The 20,239-nt window shown below is 53.5% G+C and overlaps 5 protein-coding genes across 5 annotated transcripts; 1 reads left to right on the top strand and 4 right to left on the bottom strand.

Annotated features, from left to right (window-relative positions):
• Nucleotides 1–91: 91 nt before the first annotated feature.
• Nucleotides 92–6,100, bottom strand: SMAC4_06441 (uncharacterized protein). The gene is made up of 3 exons (XM_003344189.2): nucleotides 1,681–6,100; nucleotides 1,395–1,621; nucleotides 92–1,330 (listed from the first exon to the last, which is right to left on the bottom strand). Exons 1-3 carry the CDS (start codon nucleotides 5,768–5,770, stop codon nucleotides 752–754), a joined length of 4,896 nt encoding a protein of 1,631 aa, XP_003344237.1. The 5' UTR covers nucleotides 5,771–6,100; the 3' UTR covers nucleotides 92–751.
• Nucleotides 6,101–8,672: 2,572 nt separating this feature from the next.
• SMAC4_06442 (uncharacterized protein) lies at nucleotides 8,673–9,815 on the top strand. Its single transcript, XM_003344190.2, has 2 exons — nucleotides 8,673–9,041; nucleotides 9,114–9,815. Exons 1-2 carry the CDS (start codon nucleotides 8,916–8,918, stop codon nucleotides 9,777–9,779), a joined length of 792 nt encoding a protein of 263 aa, XP_003344238.1. The 5' UTR covers nucleotides 8,673–8,915; the 3' UTR covers nucleotides 9,780–9,815.
• Nucleotides 9,816–9,817: 2 nt separating this feature from the next.
• On the bottom strand, nucleotides 9,818–11,059 carry SMAC4_13616 (uncharacterized protein; the record flags this gene model as incomplete). The annotated part of the gene is made up of 1 exon (XM_066091506.1): nucleotides 9,818–11,059. One exon carries the CDS (start codon nucleotides 11,057–11,059, stop codon nucleotides 9,818–9,820), a length of 1,242 nt encoding a protein of 413 aa, XP_065946768.1.
• A 1,096-nt stretch (nucleotides 11,060–12,155) lies between these two features.
• SMAC4_06443 (uncharacterized protein) lies at nucleotides 12,156–14,986 on the bottom strand (the record flags this gene model as incomplete). The annotated part of the gene is made up of 2 exons (XM_066090450.1): nucleotides 12,156–14,420; nucleotides 14,588–14,986. 2 exons carry the CDS (start codon nucleotides 14,984–14,986, stop codon nucleotides 12,156–12,158), a joined length of 2,664 nt encoding a protein of 887 aa, XP_065946767.1.
• Nucleotides 14,987–15,938: 952 nt separating this feature from the next.
• On the bottom strand, nucleotides 15,939–17,021 carry SMAC4_12083 (uncharacterized protein). Its single transcript, XM_003344192.2, has 4 exons — nucleotides 16,882–17,021; nucleotides 16,759–16,788; nucleotides 16,486–16,639; nucleotides 15,939–16,386 (listed from the first exon to the last, which is right to left on the bottom strand). The coding sequence occupies exons 1-4, from the start codon at nucleotides 16,969–16,971 to the stop codon at nucleotides 16,139–16,141; spliced, it is 522 nt and encodes a 173-aa protein (XP_003344240.1). The 5' UTR covers nucleotides 16,972–17,021; the 3' UTR covers nucleotides 15,939–16,138.
• Between the last annotated feature and the right edge of the window lie 3,218 nt (nucleotides 17,022–20,239).

The raw sequence follows: 20,239 nt of genomic DNA, 5'->3' as shown, positions 1-20,239 counted from the left end.
CCCAATTCCCGCCCTGAACACCCCGGGCGGCCGGGCTTGGCCCGCGTTCCTTCCCCCGAACCTCCGTACCTGACTGTCTACAACGAATGCACCCGTCTGATAGCACCAGGCTGGCATTCGGCACGCCGGGGCTGTCCCCTCTCGAAACGTAGCTCTATGTACACGTTACAAACAGGCATCAATGCCCGCACCTTCTTGCCTGTCTGTTTTCCTTTCACTCATTATGGCATGTGGTCAGATTACAATAATCGAAACCTCTCAACTAACAGGTATCACATCGACACCCAGCTATTCGCCACAACTCTATCCCTCTCCTGCCACCAATCCTTTGACTTTCCAAGCCTCACGACTTGGATTCCTCCTTTTCAATTCGGATTCATTGAGCGAGGTACAACCACGTGCCGACTGACGACCACATCTACAGCTTTCAAAAAAAGACAAATGTTGTCCGAGTGTTTGTACACGATAGCATAATAATACCGTAACATGAACGCTAAAGGTACCTGCAAAAGTTGGGCCGACATGACCCCCGACACTCCATCGCTTCATCCCTTTTCTACACAACTCTCTGATTTGTCTGACATCGACCGCTGGACTCCCTCCTCATGACCTGTCCCACTGACCAACCTTGTTCAATACGTAAACAAGCGAAGCCCTCATATTTGAGCGTAACGAATTCGTGCTTGATTTCATCCCTGCCAACCCAGTACATCTTGATATCGTAGCAACCCTTGACACACATCATAATCCATCAGTCCTCTTCGTCTCCGCTAAGCATCCCGTGATGACCATTGAGCAGCGGACGAGCTTGCGCGGGCCCAGTCTCTGAAGATGGCGATATTGGGTGATGCCTATGTGCGTGCCCGTTGACAGTTCTAGCCATTGGCGATGTGATTCCATTCACACGGTTCGAAGACGAAGTCGTGCTCATGGGGGATGTTGACCGGTGGCCGTTGGACAACAGGTGCGAGCCTTGAGTCTCGCCCAACAAATGCCCAAGTCCTTGCTTCCTGCAGAGTTCGGCGTACTCGGGATCATTCGGCCTCACAGGTGCTAGGCCGCGGCGAGGAACCCTTTCTTCCTCGAAAGGCATCTTGCTGACCATACCAACCTTCGGTCTCTCTTCCCATATGAATTGGCCGTTGACAAAGTATTTGCTGCCCGGTGCAAAGCCATGATTTCGGCCCGCATCCGGGTCGTTCTTCCACTTCTCCAAAGGACGGAAGTTGCTGAAGTATGATTCATTCTCCGGAAGCTCACGATAGGCCATAACGAGCCGAATGTCCCGTAGGTGAGGCATCGTAGGGATGATACGCAAAAAGTCCGACGCCTGACAGAACGGTTAGCTGACACGCTTCATTTCATGATTTGCAGAATACCTGACTGAACCATACCTTGACAAAGAACATGTCCAAAGCAGAAAACTTCTCCCAAGCAGCACTGCGGAGCTTTTGCGTCACACGGTAGACAATGCTATCTGTGTCGTCAGTGCCGTAGTATTCAGGGAGCTCTTTGCCGAGGTCATAAAGGTGCGGAGATGTCAGCGCATAACGATCTGACTCAAGTTGCCAAAGTACGCGCTTGGCAATTTTGGATGCCGGTATCCTTGTCCATGAGTTGTCTACACCCATAGGTCAGCATTTAAGGGGCAATATTCGATCCGGTGTGGTGAGAACTGACATTTTGAGAGCCGCAGGTCCTTTTCTCCCAACAGCAGCGCAATCTGCGTGTTGAGCAACCACTGCTCTCTACCTTCTGGCGTCCCAGTTGCCTGTGGATCGATGCAGTCGTACCGAACTCCCTGCATGATGCTGAACTTTTCAGCGATCTGTTGGACTCTGGGGTTTGCAGCCCCTTCCAGCCAGCGGAGCGCAGGAGGTAAGTTGGCGATGCGAATTGCTTCCTGCTCGTGGCGGATTCGTCGTTCTTCCGCCTCCTTGGCAGCGACACGCTTTCGTTCCGTCTCTTCCCGCAACACCTTCTCCTTCCGTTCCTTTTCTTGGCGCTCCTCTTCCTCGCGCTTGCGGCGTTCTTCCTCACGCTTGCGGCGTGCTTCATCAGCCGCTTCCCGCTCAAGTTTTTCTCTTCGGACCCTCTCCTCATGTTCCAATCTTCTCCTTTCCTCCTCCTCTTGCTCCTTTCGTTTCCTCTCTGCAGCCTCTCTCCTCCTCTGCTCCTCCTCCTCTTCCCTCCTTTTTCGCTCACGTTCACGCTCTCTCTCACGCTCACGTTCGCGTTCGCGTGTTTCCTCCTCTTCGCGTTGTTTCCGTTCCTCCTCCTCTCTTCGTTTCCTATCCTCTTCCGCTTGTCGCTGTTTTCGTAACTCTTCTAGGCGTTGCCTTTCTTCTTCAGCAGCACGCCTGGACTCCTCCTCGAGGCGTTTCCGCTCTCTTTCTTCCTCTTTGCGCCTTCTTTCCTCCTCCCTCCTTTTCAGTTCGCGAGCTTCTGCCTCCATTTCTGCTTGCTTCTTTCTTATTTCATCAAGCTTCCGTTTTTCATGCATATGCCGGGTTGGTTCTTCCTGAACAGACTGATCTGCGTCTTCCATTTCCACATCCGCGTCTTCATACTTGACGCGGATACTGGGTTCGGAGATGGCGGGCTTGCTGGGCTCATGACGGACATGCTCTGAGGTGGATTCTGACTTCCTGGGCTTTGATGCCGATCTCCGATCTTCGTCATCTCTACTGCGAGATCTGACTCTGCCGTCAGGTGGTGCTGCAAGGCTGGATTCCCGGGACACGGAAGGCTTTAGGTGGCGATCTTCCGCTGAGCTGGGCTTGAGACGCCTTTCCTTGCCTTCAGCATCCAACCGCCTCTTCTTAGCAGGGACCTCTGACGTATCCTTCTCTTGAGACCCCGGGTGTGGCGGAGTTGCACTGGACCGGTGCCGCTTCCTGGAACTTTCACCCGAAATAGATAATCGATCTCGAGATTCGTCCCTCCTGATAGCCTTAGTCCGGTCATGATACTTCTCCATCATTTGAGGCTTTTCACACTCGTCTCGCGGACTGGATGACTGATCTCTAAATGAAGAGCCATTGGACGTGACGGAGGCGCGGCGCTGCTTCTCACGCTCACCCTTCAGCTCCCTGCCTGAAATCAGCTTCCGGCGGGGCTTTGGCGTCTCCCCTTCGGACGATGCAGCGGCAACATCATGTTCTGCCGCACGTTTGGCCTTGGAGGGGACTCTCCCTGCAGGTGATGCCTCGCGATCGGAAACAGCAATGGTTGGAATCTTGTCGTCTTTCTTGGGCCTGCCAGGGCCACGCTTGGGCGACGTCTCATCTTCCTGACGAGCGGCAATGGAATCCGAACGCCTCTTCTCCCGAGGACTAGCTGGGACTTTCGAGGGTCCCGTTTTCTTTGATTCTTTGACAGGGCTCGAGGCTCTTCTCCGATGGGACTTGGGCGCATCATCCTTGATCTCGGTTCGTGTACGCCTAGGCTCGCGGTCCGTCTCCCGAGAATTTGACGATCTTTGGCTTTTAGTATTAGGGCCGGGTTTCTTTTTGTACTGGTCGAATGCCTCCTTCAGCATGTTCTCTTCTTGTATCCAGTTTGGTCCTCGTCTCTTGCGCGCGATCTCGTAGTAAGCCTCTCCCTTGTACTTTTTGGTGGGATCAAAATTGGCTTGGTCCAGAAGCAGCCGGACGACCTTGATGTTTTCTTGGCCGATGGCGGCGAGCATGGGTGTCGCATATTCGTTGGTCGAAATGGGTTGTGGATCAGGGTTTGCTCCTCCGATAGCCAGCAGCAACTGCATGACCAAATCGTGACCACCACGAGCCGCAGCGCACATGGATTCAGGGTCGTCGAAACCGTCCCTGACTTGAAGAATCCGTAGGACAGTCTCTTCATCTCCCTTGGCAGCGGCTGCACGAAGCGTCTTGTCATCCATGGGCATGTAAAGAAGATGGTTGCTGGTCTTGGTAGCGCGAACGGTACCGGCACGCCGTCCACTAGACAGGTTGACGGAGGCGGAGGCGGAGGCAGGTGAATGCCGAGGGCTGTCTGGACCGTGAGATGAGCGTGCGTCGGTTGCGTGATCGTAGTGGTGATCTTCAGAGGTCGGTCTACGCTCACCCATCCTCTGCTTTGCTTCGTTGATGGCGCGTTTGATATCGTCGGCATTGTCGTGCTCCTCGTTCACCCGGTCAATAGGCTCCTCACCATATGCGTTGGCCTTGCGCGGGTTCACTCCGGCGTCGAGCAGGACCTTGACGACCTCATAGTGGCCGTTCTCCACTGCATCTATCAACGGTGTGTCCTTTTCGTTATTAAGGCAATCGAGGTTGCAGCCGGCTTCGACAAGGAGTTTCACAATATCGTCATAACCATTGATTGCAGCGATCTGGAGGGGGGTGTTTCCTGCATAGTCGGCAACGTCGATGTCTTCGGGGCGTTCCTGCAGCCTCTGCTTGGCGAGATTGTATTCGCCCTTAGCACAAGCTCGGGCAAGGAAGGTCTGGCCGTGGGCGTCCAGGTGCTTCTTGTGCGGCGCCATTCTGCCGGCGGTCGAGTGTGTGGATTCGGCAACGGCCGGGGTAGCGAGACTGCGCAGTTTGGAGCTGCGCGGATGAGGGCTTCCGCGTTCCGAGGACTCATCAGAGAAATAGTCAGTCGAATGGAGGGGGGCAGGGGCGCGGCGCTTTTTCAGGCTCAATCCGTGGGCAGTGTGACCAGGAAGCTGAGTTGAGATGCTTCGACGGTGAGCTCGGGCGTGGGGGGAAACCGATCTGGTTCGTGTGGAGGCGTGCGGTTCATGATGGGAGGAAGACTTGTTCGGTGGAGGAGGATGGGGTCTGCGGGAAGCGTCGAGGCCAGAACCTGAAGTGCGCTGGCGGCGGACCTTGGGAGGCTCTGCCTCGTCGTCAGATTCGGCCTTGGGGTGCTTCCGCTTATTAGGCACGACTTTGTTGTTATCGAGCGATTTGGGCGGCACCGGCTTGTCCTGTTGTGTAGACTGTGCTGGCAGCTTGGAGAAGGAATCCACCGGGGCGGGCTCGGAGTCTGATTTTGAGTGGCCGTTGGACGAGCGGCGACGACGCTGGGGTGGGGACTCTGGCGCAGAGCTCAATCCACTCGATCCATCCTTGGCCTTTGCCTTGTCGGGAAGCTTCCTCTTCTTGGCCCCCAGTGCCCCCAGCGAGGAGGAGCCCACTGAGCCCTCATTGGAGCCGTTGGGGCCATTACCTGCGACCGCGACGCTCCTGTCAGGTTTTTCGCTACGATCGCCTCTGTCGCTCTCACGGTCCTGCTGCTGTCTGCTGCTGCTGTGGTTAGAGCGCTTGCGGTGCGACGAGACGACATCGTCGTCATCACTGCGATTATCGTTTGGTTGTTTGGCGACGGGCTTGCGGACTTTGACGGGTGAGTGGTGGCCGTCCTTTCCCGGCAGCACAATGGTTTCGGCGTCGCTGTTGCCCTCGGCCGTTAAGGAGTCGTTGTAGTCCTCGTTGCTATTGTTGGTCTTGTTGTTGTTGTTGTTGTTGTTGTTGTTGTTGTTGTTGTTGGTGGTGTTGGTGTTGTTGCTGTTGCTGGCGGCATTGCTGGCGTTGTTGTTGCGATGCTTGTTATCTCTATCATTCTTGTCGCTCCTGAAAATGGGGTCGAATCTCGCACTGGTCGACTGCGTTGTCGACGCCGACGATGTTCGGATCACGGTGGAGGACCTGAGTTGATCGGAATCGCTGCCCTGGCGCTTGGGCGAAGCAGCTCTGACAGCAGGCTTCTTGGAGGCGGGCTCGACAGCATTCTGCGCATCCATGTCATTTACTGAGTTGACAAAACACCGTTTTGCACCATCCTGGTCGCTGCTCGGCCGGGGCTTTAGAAAGTTGGGGGGATCCGGAGACCGGGACGGAAGATGGCGATGGGGGAGCAGGTCGAAGTTGAAGAACGATGCGCTGTTGGTTGTGTGGTTTGGCCGCAGATAGCGTTGGGAGGGTGTGGTGGTGAGTTAGGGTGTCAGAGCCGATGAGTAAGTTGGGCTTTGGATGTTTCGCGCAGACGACGAAGGGCGTGACAAGGCGGGAATGGAACTGGAAGAGAGGAACTGGAACGGGAACTGGAACTGGAACTGGAACTGGAACGGGAGAGTCGAGACGGGTAGTCCTAGATGACGGGGAATCCGCTACCGCACAGCCGCCCCAGAAGAACAGCGGTAGGCAAAAGGTAGGTAGACAAGGTAGGCAAGGTCAGGCAGGTAGACCTAGGTACAGCTGGGCAGGTACTTTTTCTCAACTTGTTTGGGGGGTTGAAGTGCCAAAACCAATGCCAATGCCAATGCCAATGCCAATTGCCAGCAGTCGAGGATGGATCCGTATCTCTCAACTCCTGAGAAATGAGGGACCCGACAAATGGAACTTGTAAGACGTGACCGCAGAATGAACCCCCCTGGACGATGGGGGAAAAAAAAGGTACGGGAGGGTCAGGAACGGTAATGGTAACAGCGACAACGGCAGGGAGACACGCTAAATCCGATCTTGAATTCCCGAGTCCAGCTTCACTGATGAAAAAGTACGCAAAGTGCGAGCCCTTCGTTGATGGGGAAATCCAGGAGATTACAAATCCGAGCGGATGGAACTTAGAACCTTGAGAGGCGGGCCGCAGTTGGGAATTGAGTTGGATACGGACCGAGCGGACAATGAAAATGGATGGAAAAGACGGAAAAGATGATGGTAGAACACTGGCTTTGGGTTGTGAGCACACTAGCAAAGTAGTAGAATCGATATATGGTACAATGAAAGCGATGAAAGCCTGCGTTTGGCAATGTAGAGCGATGAACTCGATGGGCAACGGCGTGAGCGGGATTCACGGATGAGAGGTTCAACTTCGATACAACTGTTGTAGAACGTAACCTGGAAGGCAGGAGCACACGCAATTATTCCCCTTCAATTTCAGTTTCGGAAAGAGGCGTTGGTACTGCTGGCCGGCTGGCTGACTGGTAGAATAGCTGCTGGACAACCGGCTACTTCCCGGCCTATCTAACAGTAGGGGCGGTGTTTGGGGTGTGTGACCGCCACTGCGGGCATTGCGGTGCGAACAACCCCGGGACGGGCGATGTGGAATCTCCAAAGAGACCGAACTGAAGCTAAAAAGCCAGTCCATCTCCGGTCGCTCCCCCTTCTTCCTCCGATGCAACGGAAAGCTGAGACGGGGTTTGAGCCACGACTGCGATTGACGAGTCCCATGGAAGTTCCATTTCTGGGGTCCACGATACCATCATTTGTTCAGGTCCGGAGGAGAATGGGAGGAGCCCCAGAAGTGGAAGAGGACGCTGCAGTGGACACTCGACCCGACACTCACCACTCGGCAGCAACCACGGTTTACAGACTTTACCAAGACAACTGGAACCACCACCAAGGAAAGAACGAACGGCCGAACTCTTGAGTCTTCCTTTGCTTCTCAGCTTTCCGCGGATTGCTTGGTGCAGGTGCTGCTGCTGCTGCTGCTGATGTTCACCTCTCGTCGCTCTCGTCTTGTCGGGGAAAGAGAGGACAACTCCCAAGTCTGGATCGCCACCCTCAACGCTGATTGGATGACCCCCTGTTGGTGCTGCAAATCCAATGCACGTCCTTCCTTGGCCTCCGTCTTTGATTTTCACACCTCACAATCGACCTGAATAGGGTCGCAGTGCCGAGTTCGTTGTGGTGAACAGAGTGGGAACAAGAATGTGCACTTTTGGTTTCTGCCTCTCTGCCTTTCTGCCTCACTGCCTCGAGATAATGCTGCATTTCTGCGCTGCTGCTGCTGCTGCAGCACTGCAGCACTGCATCAGCTTTCATCAATTTCCTTGACCGTCAGTCATGGTGACAGTCTCAGCTTAGGTTGCCGTCCGTACGCCGTGTCCCGTTCGGGGTGAGATGGGGTGTTGCGATTCATCGCATTGCTATGCGGTGGTTGGTGATGTTCAGCGGCACCAAGATACGGATGAGAGGTTTCAAAATGGGACTCGTTCATGTCGCGACCCTGACCCTGACCCTATCCGATGCCATGATTCATCCATCCCCGTTGAGGAGTGACGAGTCTTTCCTTTTTCCGCCGCTATTCCCAGACCATACGAGACTATTATAGTGTACACAACTGCCTCGACTGCGTAATGACTTTTTGTCATTTGGCCAAACTTGTCAGACTTTGCCTGGGGAGCCTGCCTGACACGGAAGAGGTGTGTTGCAGCAGCAACCCCGGCACACAGGCCCGGGTCTCAATCCCCATTTCACCGTCAGACGGGCGGTGGCGGCCTTGCATTTGTTTGGATCAGCAATCCCGCCCAATGCTTGGATGCTTGTTGACCTCTCGCTTTTTCTGTGTTGCCAGTGAGGCATGTTTCCCGATGTTTCACAGCCTGACTTGGTCCTTGGGCACGCCCTGCTGCTTTACCCGTTGATGGATGGAAGAGCGAGGGGGGGCGCCTGTCTTGGAAATGACTGAGATATCGCCGCCCGGTCTGCCTTGATGCTTTTCTCTCAACACTCGGGTTTCCCTTCTTCAACCATTGGCGTGGTTGGGGGCTTGAGTCTCCAGAGAGTCCAGACTACGGCGGTCTGCTTGACAACGGGAGCCAAGGCTTTTTGATGGCTCGGGCCCCGCCTTTTCTCTTCGCGGGCCCGCGGGCATTTCCTGGAGGACCCACAGCGGAGGCCCTCAAAGATACACCAAAAAAGACACGCAACCCCTGCTACCAATGGTGCTGATGACGCAGGCACTCCCAAGCCATCGACGCTATCTCAGAGTCCATGATTCGTTGCCATGAGACTGACGCCAACGACTCGACTTGATCTCATCCACGACCGCCCACTGCCCATTCGACCGTCCATCGATCGTCGTTCCCCATCGCTGTCTGGAGCCTCATCCTCAACATCAAAGCGCAAAACGAAGAACATCAAGAAGCACTGGGCGACAACGTTACAATGGCCTTCTCCCAGCTCAACCTCCCGCCTTCCCTCGAAACGAACCGTATAACAGCCCTGCCGCCCTCGGCCTACTACATTGCGGATTTCATCAGTGAAGAGGAGGAACAGCAGATTCTTGAAAAGGTATCATTATGATTAGCAAGTCGCTCCTTGGCTCCCTCTTCATTCTCTAATCACCGTGACGGGTAAACAAAGGTTGAGAGAGCTCCCAAGGCAAGATGGCGTCAACTCACCCATCGCCGACTTCAAACATGGCCCTCGGATCTGGTCAAAAATACCCTGCTAGATGGCCAACCACTACCAGACTGGCTGGAAGAACCCGTCATCTCGCGTTTACTTTCGGTTCCAGTATCGTCGTCCTTGTCCGGTAGCAGTGACGGTGACAAAGAGAAGAAGCAGCAGCACATCTTTGCGAACAGCCCCCACGGCCGACCCAACCATGTCCTTATTAACGAATATCCTCCCAACACGGGCATCATGCCGCACAAGGACGGAGCGGCCTACCACCCCGTGGTCTGCACAGTGAGTCTCGGATCTAGTCTTTGCCTCAACATCCACAAGGCCAAAGAGGATGGGGCCCTCGACTCGGAGCCCGTATGGAGAATTCTCCAGGAGCCGCGCAGCCTGTTAATCACAACCGCGGACCTGTACACTGAATATCTCCATGGCATTGACCCCGTTTCGACCGACGTGAACATGTCGGAGCAGACTGTTGCCAACTGGGGTCTTCTCCGCGAGCCATCACTGTACGAGAACGGGCAAAACCAGAGGGGAGTTCGGTTCAGCCTCACGTATCGCGATGTTCTGAAAGTTTCCAAGCTAGGGAGCAAGCTCGGTCCCATGTTCAATCGTCGTCCGTGAGTTGGAACAGGCAAACGGAACGAAGAAAAGAAAAAGGGTCAGAAAATGAAGGGTATCATGTTCCACTTCGTTTCTACCGCCTTGCTCCCAAACTTCTCGGCGTACCACTTACGCGTGCCTGATGCCGTCACCCCGAGGTTGACCACCACAAACGACAAAGCGCACAAGAGTGTCTTGTTGAGCAGTTCTCCCTTGGAAGCGGCAACGATCGCGAGTGAAAGATAGACCAGGCATTCGCAGAAATAGTGAGGACAGATCAGGTAGCGGAACAGCCCCAGTTCGGGAAGGGAATACTTCTTCAACCCCGCGAGATGTCTGTGACAACTGTACTGGTTGATCGAAGCGTAGAGGAACATGACGATGGCAACCAACGTCTTGAGCAACGGCATGCCATAGTCGGTGGCTCCTGTGAATTGGTGATCCAGTATGGCCCCTAGAACACTAATGTTAACACCAAGAACGTATTCAAAGACAAAAGAAAGAGCCACCATGGACACCTTACCAGATCCCTCAACCCAAACAGCCACGCTGGTAAACAGATAGTAACTCAAACCCAAAACCCAGTGCACGATCCACATGGTAGATTTGGACTTTCCGTGCACCAACGAGTCTTCGTACAGCCGCCTGCTTCCCTGGAGGAACATCATGGTCCAAGCCAGACCGACTTGGCCGATGGTAACTGAAGAGTCGGACGTTTCTCCTCCTCCTCCTCCTCCTTCTCCTCCTCCTCCTCCTCCTTCTCCTCCTCCTCCTCCTCGTCCACCCTTCGCCGAAAAGGCTTGGGCTTGAGTGACTTGACTAGAAGCAACCGCCCTCAACAATCCCCCATCAACAGCAAACTGCCAAAGCCATAACAAGGAGCACGCCACGGACGCCACGTAAAACGTGATGAACCATGAGTGAGGAACTTGACCGTAGGAGGTGAGTGTGTTGATTAGTGAGAGTAACCAGTTACCCTCACCACCATCCCCACCATTTCTGTCTACCTTGCCCCTGGCTTTAGCTTCTCCGCTGGCATCGTTGTCGTTCTTCCCCTTCCCCTTCCCCTCAGATCCAGATCCAGACTGAGACTGAGAGGAGAACTGAGACACCTCAGCAGCCTTCGACTTCCTAGCCCCGTAATCAACCAACAACCTCCTCACCTCCTTGGGCATAGCAGCGACAGCCACCACCGCGCCCGCGGCAAAGAGGTAATAGGCTTGACACCATTGCGAGGGGGTGGCGCTTAGCACGGCTGCTAGGCCAGTGTTGTCGAGCACTAATGGCTTCCAGTCTAACATTTTCAGCTCTCAGGGAACAGGGAAGGACGGAGGGGGTATGTAAGATGGAACAAATTGGTGTTGGTTTGGCTTTGGGTCGTGATATGCTGGGCGAATATGAGTGGTTAAATATCTTTTTTATGAATAGCTCCGATATCTATCTCAGTTTGAGACTTGTTCGAATGTCCGATGTCCGGTGTCTGTTGAGTGGTCGTCGCTGAGTCCGTCGCTTATTTAGGTTGTTGTGGGTGTTTACTGTTCGTTCCACTAGTAACGCTTCTCGACGAACAGTCCGACCCTGTCGGCTTTCCACGTGTTTCTCCTTCTCTTGTTCGTCAATCAAAGTCCGACGAGGGTCGTCAGTTCCTTGTCAGTTGGACTTGCCTGTCTCTCTTTCCTCGGGGAGCATGTGAAGTTGTCAGCCAGGCTCGCTCATGACAAATTTATGGTTACCGTGTATCGATTTTACCCCTGCTAATACGCCTTGGCAAAGCATTCACCACTTTCCTGTCCCCAAGAAACGACGCTTTTCATCACCACCACAAACCCAAAAACTTGTCAGATGCTTAAAAATCGGATGAGTCTTAGAGCCTCGTTAGTCTGTATTTAGAACTGATTGTTTTGGTTGAATAGTGGCCGAGTTCTGGGTTATCAAATCCAAGGGTCCTTCGCGCGGTAACCATAAATATGTCATGGACGAGCCAGGGTTCAGTGTTCGTTGGCAAGCGCGAACGCTTCCTGCAACCTCAAATAGCGCATCGTCCGGTTGGTCCGTGCTTGGCTAGCGGACTTGCGGGCAGCTGCGAGTGACCTCGATTGACATCCACGCAACGGTGAAAAACTTGGTGCACAGCAGGTGAAAATGATGATTATTTGTTCGTACCGTAGTTAAATACTTCACAACATTACCGAAAAGAGGGAGAGAGAGGGGTTGTAGACAGGTCCGGGGTGGTGATATTTCCATCGCCAACAGGGAAAAACAGAAACAAGACTTTTAAAAGAAATATCGGTGATGTATTTGACTACTGATTAAGTCTAATCTCTAAAATGATCATCTCTGTCCCATGAATACATTTCTTTTTCTCCTGACCCAAATATTTTGATCTTTACCCAGCCATCATAGGATTCTAAAAGGTGAGGCCACCCGGTGACCAGAATTCGGGGACTGTGGCGATAGAGGAACAATAGGAGAGAGACTGATAGTCACACTAGTGGCACCATCAGCACCTGAACCCTCGTGAGTTAGATCCGTACTGATGACCAAGTCTTCCTGTCCCTTGAGGTGCAACACAATCGTCAATCCCTGGATACCTTGACCTGGGTCATGGTGACAACCGGCTTCCTCTTTCGGCGTCCCTTCTTCTTGCCTTACAATCTCTTGTGGTGGTGGTGTTGATGATGATCTGTGTTCGTGATGGCCTTCATTCGGGGGTGTCTCGTCGTCAGAGCTCGTCCTCTCTTGACCAACCCGACGAAGACCACTACGGTGATCATGGATATCAGCAGACGACGCAGTCGGGGCTTTCTTCGGTGGTGGCCTGTTGCCTATCGTCTTAGCAGTGGAGGTAGAAGAAACATTGGAGTTAAGCAAAGGTGCCGTCTCACTCTCCCTTCTGGTTGTTGCTCTGTGGCTGCTGCGTTCTTTCCTGTCGAAGATGATATCACAAGACTGATAGGATGTCCCCGAGGAGCGCGAGGGAAGTGATGACAAGCCTGTAGCATCACTGTGATTCGGACGGTCTATAGCCCCAACTGGCGAAGGAGCCTGAGAGCGTTTCGTCCGTTGTCCAGTAGGCTGCCGGGTCGATTGTCGTGATGAGCGTTGTTGGAGCTGATACTGTTGCTGTTGCTCTAGCCACCGTTGGCTATGGCTGCCAGACGAATGTGTGGTAATAGGCGTCGGTGTTCGATTCTGACTGTGACGTCTATTGCCACCAGCGCTTTTTGCGCCTTTTCCTGAAATTGGAGTAAGCGTTCGGCCCGGTCGTACTTTTGGAGTTGTGACCACGCTGCGAATAGTTGAGGGGGTAGAATGGCCTGAATGCGTAGAGCGACCTGAGTATACAGAACGGCCCGAGTACGTGGGGTCGGACTGCATTTCTGAAATTCGGTTAATGACTGTGGCCAGCCCAGCCTTGTTGCCGCTCCTGCTGTCTGCTTGGAGCGGATGCCGGCTCCCCTTGCTTGACTTGGAGACCTGCTCAGATACCGGTAAACTGAGGATCCGCGCCTTCAGATCCTCGCTAACTTTGCGGTTGATCTTTTGGGCGTGCCTATATTGTGTTGTCTCTTCCAGGAAATTGCCGCTATGTTGGTAATCTCCGTGCTCTCCTTGTCGCTCATGTACACCGTGACCCGAGTCCTCTTCGCCCTGCTTTACAGAACGTTGCTCCTGCTGACGAAGCTGAGGAAAATATGGGTTGATGACCGTTCCGGACGCTGATGTGTCCTTAAAGGCATGACTACCGACAGAGACACCTGTCCGTCCACTGTCACCAGTAATGTAATTCGTAGTTGTAGCCGTACTGGCCAGACTTCCAGTCCGAGTGCTACCTGCAGGAGGTTTGCTTCCCCTTGTCCGCTGAACATTGCCGCCCGTTCTCGTCGACGGGGACTTGAGCCATAGCGGTGGACTGGACACCTTCACCTTGGGCATATAGTACCGAGTGGCAGTATTACCACTACTACCGCTGGTACTTTTAATGGTCTCGACGTCCGGTCCTGGAAATTCCTCCGATGCCCGTGAGCTTGGCCCATTCGCGAGTTTTCTGGCCTGTCGTTTCACCGCTGAGAACTGTCTTGCCATAGCAGGTTGAGCGGGCCTCATCTTATGAACATGGGGAGCGGGTAGAGGGGGAGACGGCGATACATCAGCTACCGCCTTTGGTGGTGAGATCCACCTGCTCGTATCAGGTGTCTTTCTGACATCGATGGACATTGTACGAGGAGGAAGGAAAATGGGTGGTGGTAAAGGCGGGTGAACAGGGGACGGAGAGAAAGGATCAAGGGTTCCCCGTGTCCCTTCCGATGACACGCTATGCGTGTCTCGTACATTGCGAACAGATGAAGATACGTTCTGTGTGGGTGTTCCTTTGCTGTACTTGGTGATGGCCTGGTTGAATTCCTCGAAGGTGTGCCGATGCGATGATGATCTGTCTTTAGGCTTAGGCGGGCTTGTTAGCCCTGTTTCATTTTGCACGGTGGATGATGTTTTGCGACGTTCTGCTTCGTGAGAGCCTGCGAGTTCTTGACTGGCGTTTCCGGCTTGTGTAAGTGTAGAAGCTTCTGTTGATGACACCAATGTGGGTTCGGCTGTCGAGGTTCGTGAATCAGAGGTTATTATTTTGGCATCCCGGTCGGCGACAACAAAGCGGTTGCTCTTCTTTAAGTAGATGGTCAGTCAACCTGCTTGACAATGTCTGAGTGGGCAAAGTGATATTCGAGCTTTGTACAGGAAAACAAGGGGGAAAGTCGGCGGAAGTTCAGTGGGGCTTGAGCGCAGGCCATGCCAAACAAGATATCAAGAGAACGGGGATCTCGAATGCTCACCACTGATTCCCTCTTTCCAATGGCTTCCCTCTGGACGTTTGCCGTCGTTGCCTCACTCGCCGCGGACGATGATACTCCTGGCCTTTCATCAGGTACCGGATCTGGTTCGCGATTTTTCTTCGTGGGCTTCCCCGTAGGCATGGGGGGCTTCACGGTATTGGGACTAGGATCAACCGACCGGAAAGGGTCAAGAGCCTGGGATGATGTGACCACTTTGGTGACGTTTTCCTCCGCAACGACTTCCCGCTGGCAACTTCGGCAAAAGGGGTGGCCACAAGAGGGGCAATACAACTGTGTCTTGACATCACCGCCACACATATGGCAATGAAAGATCTTCCAGAACCTCCGAACTCTCGACATGTCGACGCCTTCGGGGTGCAGGTTGTCGTGTTGCTCCATGATAATCGATTCACCTTCTTCGTCGTCTTCGTCTCCTCTGTCCGATAACTAGCCGGGAGGTGGTGTTATGCCGTACTGGTCAAACAGCTGCTTCGCAGTCATACGATGGCCGCTGACTGGCGAGGGTTTAGCGACCGGTCCCGTGCGACTGGCCCAGTGATAAGCGGGCGAGGGGTTGCCTTCGCGATTTTTGGGTGTGCCAGTTTTTGATCGTGGGTTGAACATTTCCGGCGAGTAGAATGTTCGATACTGAGGTGACACTTTGGGACTGTCCTTGGGACGGTTTTGCTAGGACTTGTCCCAGAATGCGTGGTTCCTGAAGTCGATTGGGTTGTCCCCCGGTTCAATTGTTCTTTTGTGCGTCGCTGGCTGTACGAAACATGCCTCGGCGGCAGACTTGCGCCCCCAACCAAACTATATTTGCAGATTTCTTGATTAGACAAAAGTAGAAACGGTTGGGTATGGTAGCCTGATTTTCAGAAATGGATCTCGGGTGCAGCAGAGAAATCTGGTTCTAGGGTCAAAGTTAGTTGCGCGCAAACATACATGTTCACTCTTCCGATCGTGTTGCATAGTACAAATCGCTCCGGAAGCCCTGTCTTGTGCCTTTGATAAGGTCAAAGGGGTAATGGGGTGGCTTTAGGTTGTGGCTACGCGGGCTCTGAGGATGCTGCAGAGTAGGTATGGGCGTCTCCTGTCGTGTCGCTTTCAGTTGCTGAACGCGAAAAAATGAACGCCTGGTCGGGTAAGAGATTCACTAAGAATGTCCATCGTAGGTTAAGTAGGAGGTTGGTTATGGTAGTCGGCGTGAGGTGGAGGAGGTAGGTAGTAAGTAGAGTTGGAAGTTTTGTTGTCGGTCATCTGCTCGTAAGACGCAAGGTACTTGCCCTTTTCCAAACGGAAGTAGCTCATGAGGTCCATATTCGTGCTTTCCTACAATTAGTAAGATGGATATTGTCTGAGGCGTGGCAGTCACGACGGCCAGTCACTGGTGCCCCTGAAGAGGCAATATCTGTGCACACCCAAAGCAGCATGTTCAGACGTTCTCTCCTTAACTAAGATGAGGAATCTTGGTGTATACTACAGTGGGGTAGAATTAAGGATGATGATACATCTATTTGAGAACGGCCTGGAGGGACTCGAGGACCTACGTCATCTTGTTAGTAACCAAACCACACGTACGGCGCAACCGCACCCAACTGCCCGATCTCCTGAACTTACCTCGAGCTCAACCTGGGCCTCGGCGATATCCTGCTGGCTACCACCACCGCTGACAATCTTCTGGGCCTCGGCAATCTGGGCGCGAACAGCCTCGGCGCTGAAATCCTCAAGGGCGTAACCCTCAACGGCGTTGATGCTGAGCTTAGAGCCGGGCTGGACAACGGCGAAGCCACCGGAAACTATAACATCTTGTGTAAGCCCAAAGGGTACTTTGTTATGGACGCTATTTGCTGTTGCTGCGGCCGCTGGGGTTGCGCTTGCGGAGGACTATGACGTACGGAAGTACTGCTTGTTGCTGCCGCTCTCCTCGATAACCTCGACAAGGCCGGGCTTCAGCTGCTCGATGGAGGGAACGTGGTTGGCGAGGACACCCATCTCACCGGAGACGGCGGGGATGTTGACCTGGACGACATCCTGGGACTTGTAGATGGCCTATATGCGGCAATAACTCGTCAGCACGGCGCTGGACCATGATGGCATTCTCGGGCACATGTCAAGGTGGCATCGGATGGGCGTAGTCGAGCATCGATCGGACATGGTGGCAATCGTACCTGGTGAGGGAGGGAAAGGCTGAGCTTGATCTACATGACATGCGACAACAGTTAGAGCTATGATAACGATACGGGCGGGAGCTTGGGGCCTTTTCTGGAACTTCAACATGCCTTGTCGGCGACGGCCTCAGCATAGCCTCTGCGCTGGAGGGGAGCGCGGACGGCAGTGGAGCGCACCCGGAGGGCGGCACGAGCAATACGGAGGGAGTTCATGGTGATATGCGGTCTCAATTGAGGGCAGGCCGTCGTCGTTGTCGCGATCGGTCGTTCCGTCGTCAAGCAGTTTTGCCAATGGCCCAATGCTAGTATGGAGTACCGACCTCAAATTCGCTTAGCCGGGATCCGGGAACAAGGAATAATGTTTGTGCGGGGCCCGTTCTCTGAGAGCTTCAGGTCTTTAGCGGCGTCAGCACCCCGAGGGCACAGAGGGAGCTTCTCTCCCAGCGAAACATCAAAAAGCTTGGCAGAGAACCTTGACGTCGGGGACGCTCGGGATGGTTCTTGGCCCTGCGGAAACTCCCGTTCTTCGATGATGCAACAAAAAGGACGACACACCGACTTAAGATTTTGCGCGCCAAAACATCAAGGAAATCAGCTTTATCGGTCTATCGAAGCTTTTGTCCAAACACATGCACGTCGTTCGACACACGCCTATGCCTCGTTCCACCGACAGCGGAGCACGAACCACCTTCCCGAACAGAGCGACGGCGAAGCTGCTCCAACCAAAGCTCCCACCGGCTCCGTTTTTGCGAACTCGAAAAACGGCTGCCTGGCCTTTGGCTCACCTGCACCTGGTCAATAGTATCATGAAATTCACCAAACACCATTGCAACAACGGCACATCTCAGAATTGCCATGTCATTTCTCACATTCACAACCTCCTTCTCTGCATCTTCACGTTCCTCCATACCCGGGACTTGCAAATCATAAATAACCTTAAGCGCATAATGTATGCGGTACGACCTGAGAAGGACCTCAGCAAATTCAATACCGGCAAGTTTAACTTCATTTAAGTTTGGGCTGAATGCTTGATATCTCGTTTAGGCGTCCCGGTTGTGTCAGCGCTTGCAACTTTGGACTCATGATCCTCTGGCCAGTCTCCGATCCCTGATGGCTTCACCACGCTTATCACCGGGCATCTCGAGCGTCCCCATGTGTTTCCATGCTGGAGGGACCGACCGACAACAACGACTATGATCACAAACTATGCCGCTATTCCCATGATACGTGCACATTGGACCCCGTGGCCTTTCTTAATCCCTCATTGGCATCAATCCACGCCATCGCAATCGCATGCCATCGGACAACCACCGAGATTCTTATGCAGGCATTGCACCAAGGGTCCATAGGGCTAATGAGGACGGGTCGGGGCCAACCACAGGGAGTCAAAATGACCGGGAATCACCAAATCCGTCCCGGAATGCGCAACACTACATGTCGATCCTCCTCCGACGAGACCGGCCTTTCCTGCTTTGGTATGGATGAATGCAAGTGTTATGCACAAGTCAGGCCATGCGAGCCGCACGCTTAATGTCTCCTCCCATGCCTTTGCCAACCACTTCATCGCCAAAAAGCTGCTTCTGCCAACTTTGTCGCCTTGCCAAAAGGACTATCACAGCCAAGCGCGCAAAAGGGCCGGTTTGTCTCGGGGCCCGCGATATCAAATTCTTATCCCTGAGCCCGACAGTCAGGCGTGACCAGATGGGTAGCGTGTAGTTTACCCAATGGGCCTTTCAAGTTGTTGAAACATCTTTGCCAGGAAGCGCTTGCTTCTCGCGCCTCGAGTGAAAATTCGCTAGGATCGGCACTTGATTCGGTTGCCTCCGAGCAACGAAGCAACATGAGGTCCCAAAAGACAACTGGACATGTGGGCTCGAAGTCATCACAAACCGAGGTGAGATGGATAGGGGCTTTGGGAATGCCTGTTGTTGATATTGGGGCCCTGACTCCTTTCGAGATAGTGACACTCCCACACTCCGTTGGATGGGAGCAGTTATCTCTCTGACATCCATTGCCATCCAACCGGTGCGGTAACACAAGATCCAGTTTCTTGCTTCACCGCCCTAACTGTCGGAACGTGCTCTTATCGAAGGCGTTGTTGGGCTTGGCCACTCTTCGAAGCGCCTGTCGAGCGTATGGCACGCTTTTGAAAATTCGGTGCTTGCTCATCAAACGTAAGCCATCTGATCAGCGGTGGTTGATTGAAGAGGATTGGCAGCTCAGCCTGGACCTCAGCATGGCGGTTTTGGAAGAGGCTGAGGAACACTTGTCGCGCAACCTGATCGTCTGGTTCTGTCTGATCTCCCGTCGGATTTCCAAATTCGTCTTCAACCAAAATCTCCGGCCATGCGATCCCTTTCGGAATGCGGGGTCAGGTCCCATACCGGGTGTTTCGTTTCATTATCCCGTCAAGCGAGCGTGGGGTGTCTTTTCCATCGAAACACACAAAACTGACACCTTCCGTAACGTTATTCGCAATGCTGACTGATTGGTCGCGTTGAGCTTCGGGATGACTGGTGCCTGCAATGGTTGCGTTGTGCGCTTCCATCCTTTCGCTTCAGCACAGGCACATTGGGTCAAACACGAACGACGACAGCAACGACACCTTCGGAATGTGGCTGTCGCAGTCAGAGTCAGTCCCACGCAGGCTAGCGTTGAAGACTGGCCGGCGGCTTGGTCGTTTTCGGTATACGCAGCACGTCGTTGTGCGGAGGGTCACATCGCCGGTGTCCACCCCCAAAGTCAAATGCAACGTTTATTAAATAAACGTCAACATAACGGAGTCAGCCTCCACGTCCAGCGGTTCTCTCAGAGGAGCCCACGAGCCGTAGCGCGGACAAGCGAGGAGAAAGCGTACCAGAGAGAAAGTGGAGATGTGAGCTTCTTGAGACGTCGCTGAACTCGGATTCTGATGATGACAAGTTCCACGATCAAAGTGGACATCAGAAACGGGCATCAGTTCCCTTTTGTCCGCTGGTATCCTCTTGCGTGATGCTCCAAAGCTCCTCATCATACCGCTACGGTTGCCTATCTCGCCTCTAGTATCCTCTCTGGTCGTTCAAATTCATGCTCTTCTCTTCAGTATCGCAAGCTTTATCTATAGGGGTCCACAGGCGCCCTTTTGGGCTTATTTGTACTCTAGTCTAAACGGGCGTACAATTTCTATAGTCATCAAGATGAGATAATATTGGTGCTTATAGGCAAAGTGTGGGATATGACTTCCATCTTGGCTTCTCCAGAACGATAGGCTCGCTAGAGAGGCTAAAAGCTGAAGAAGCGGAATGCTCATGATTCTGCATGTCAGCCAAACACTTTACCCCCCTTTTTTGCTCTCTGCGGACAGCCGCATAGGGGAATTCCTTCCGGGATGACAGACACCGACATGTTTTGAGTCTGGTGACCTTGTGGTTCACGAAGCCCTACCCATCCGCCCATATCAGCAAACAGTCAGCTGCAAGCCTTCTGCAGGTAAGGTAACTGT

Source organism: Sordaria macrospora, chromosome 4, assembly GCF_033870435.1.
Source record: "Sordaria macrospora chromosome 4, complete sequence".
NCBI lineage: Eukaryota > Fungi > Ascomycota > Sordariomycetes > Sordariales > Sordariaceae > Sordaria > Sordaria macrospora.
The sequence above is the reverse complement of the archived record's forward strand: the minus strand, read 5'-3'. Positions and strand labels throughout refer to the sequence as shown.

Coding starts and splice junctions, on each gene's coding strand:
- SMAC4_06442 (XM_003344190.2), top strand. CDS start 8,916: ATGGCCTTCTCCCAGCTCAACCTCCCGCCTTCCCTCGAAACGAACCGT. Junction 9,042..9,113: donor AACAGCAGATTCTTGAAAAG/GTATCATTATGA, acceptor GGGTAAACAAAG/GTTGAGAGAGCTCCCAAGGC.
- SMAC4_06441 (XM_003344189.2), bottom strand. CDS start 5,770: ATGGATGCGCAGAATGCTGTCGAGCCCGCCTCCAAGAAGCCTGCTGTC. Junction 1,622..1,680: donor GGACCTGCGGCTCTCAAAAT/GTCAGTTCTCAC, acceptor CTATGGGTGTAG/ACAACTCATGGACAAGGATA. Junction 1,331..1,394: donor TGGACATGTTCTTTGTCAAG/GTATGGTTCAGT, acceptor CCGTTCTGTCAG/GCGTCGGACTTTTTGCGTAT.
- SMAC4_12083 (XM_003344192.2), bottom strand. CDS start 16,971: ATGAACTCCCTCCGTATTGCTCGTGCCGCCCTCCGGGTGCGCTCCACT. Junction 16,789..16,881: donor GCAGAGGCTATGCTGAGGCC/GTCGCCGACAAG, acceptor CATGTCATGTAG/ATCAAGCTCAGCCTTTCCCT. Junction 16,640..16,758: donor GCCTTTCCCTCCCTCACCAG/GTACGATTGCCA, acceptor TGCCGCATATAG/GCCATCTACAAGTCCCAGGA.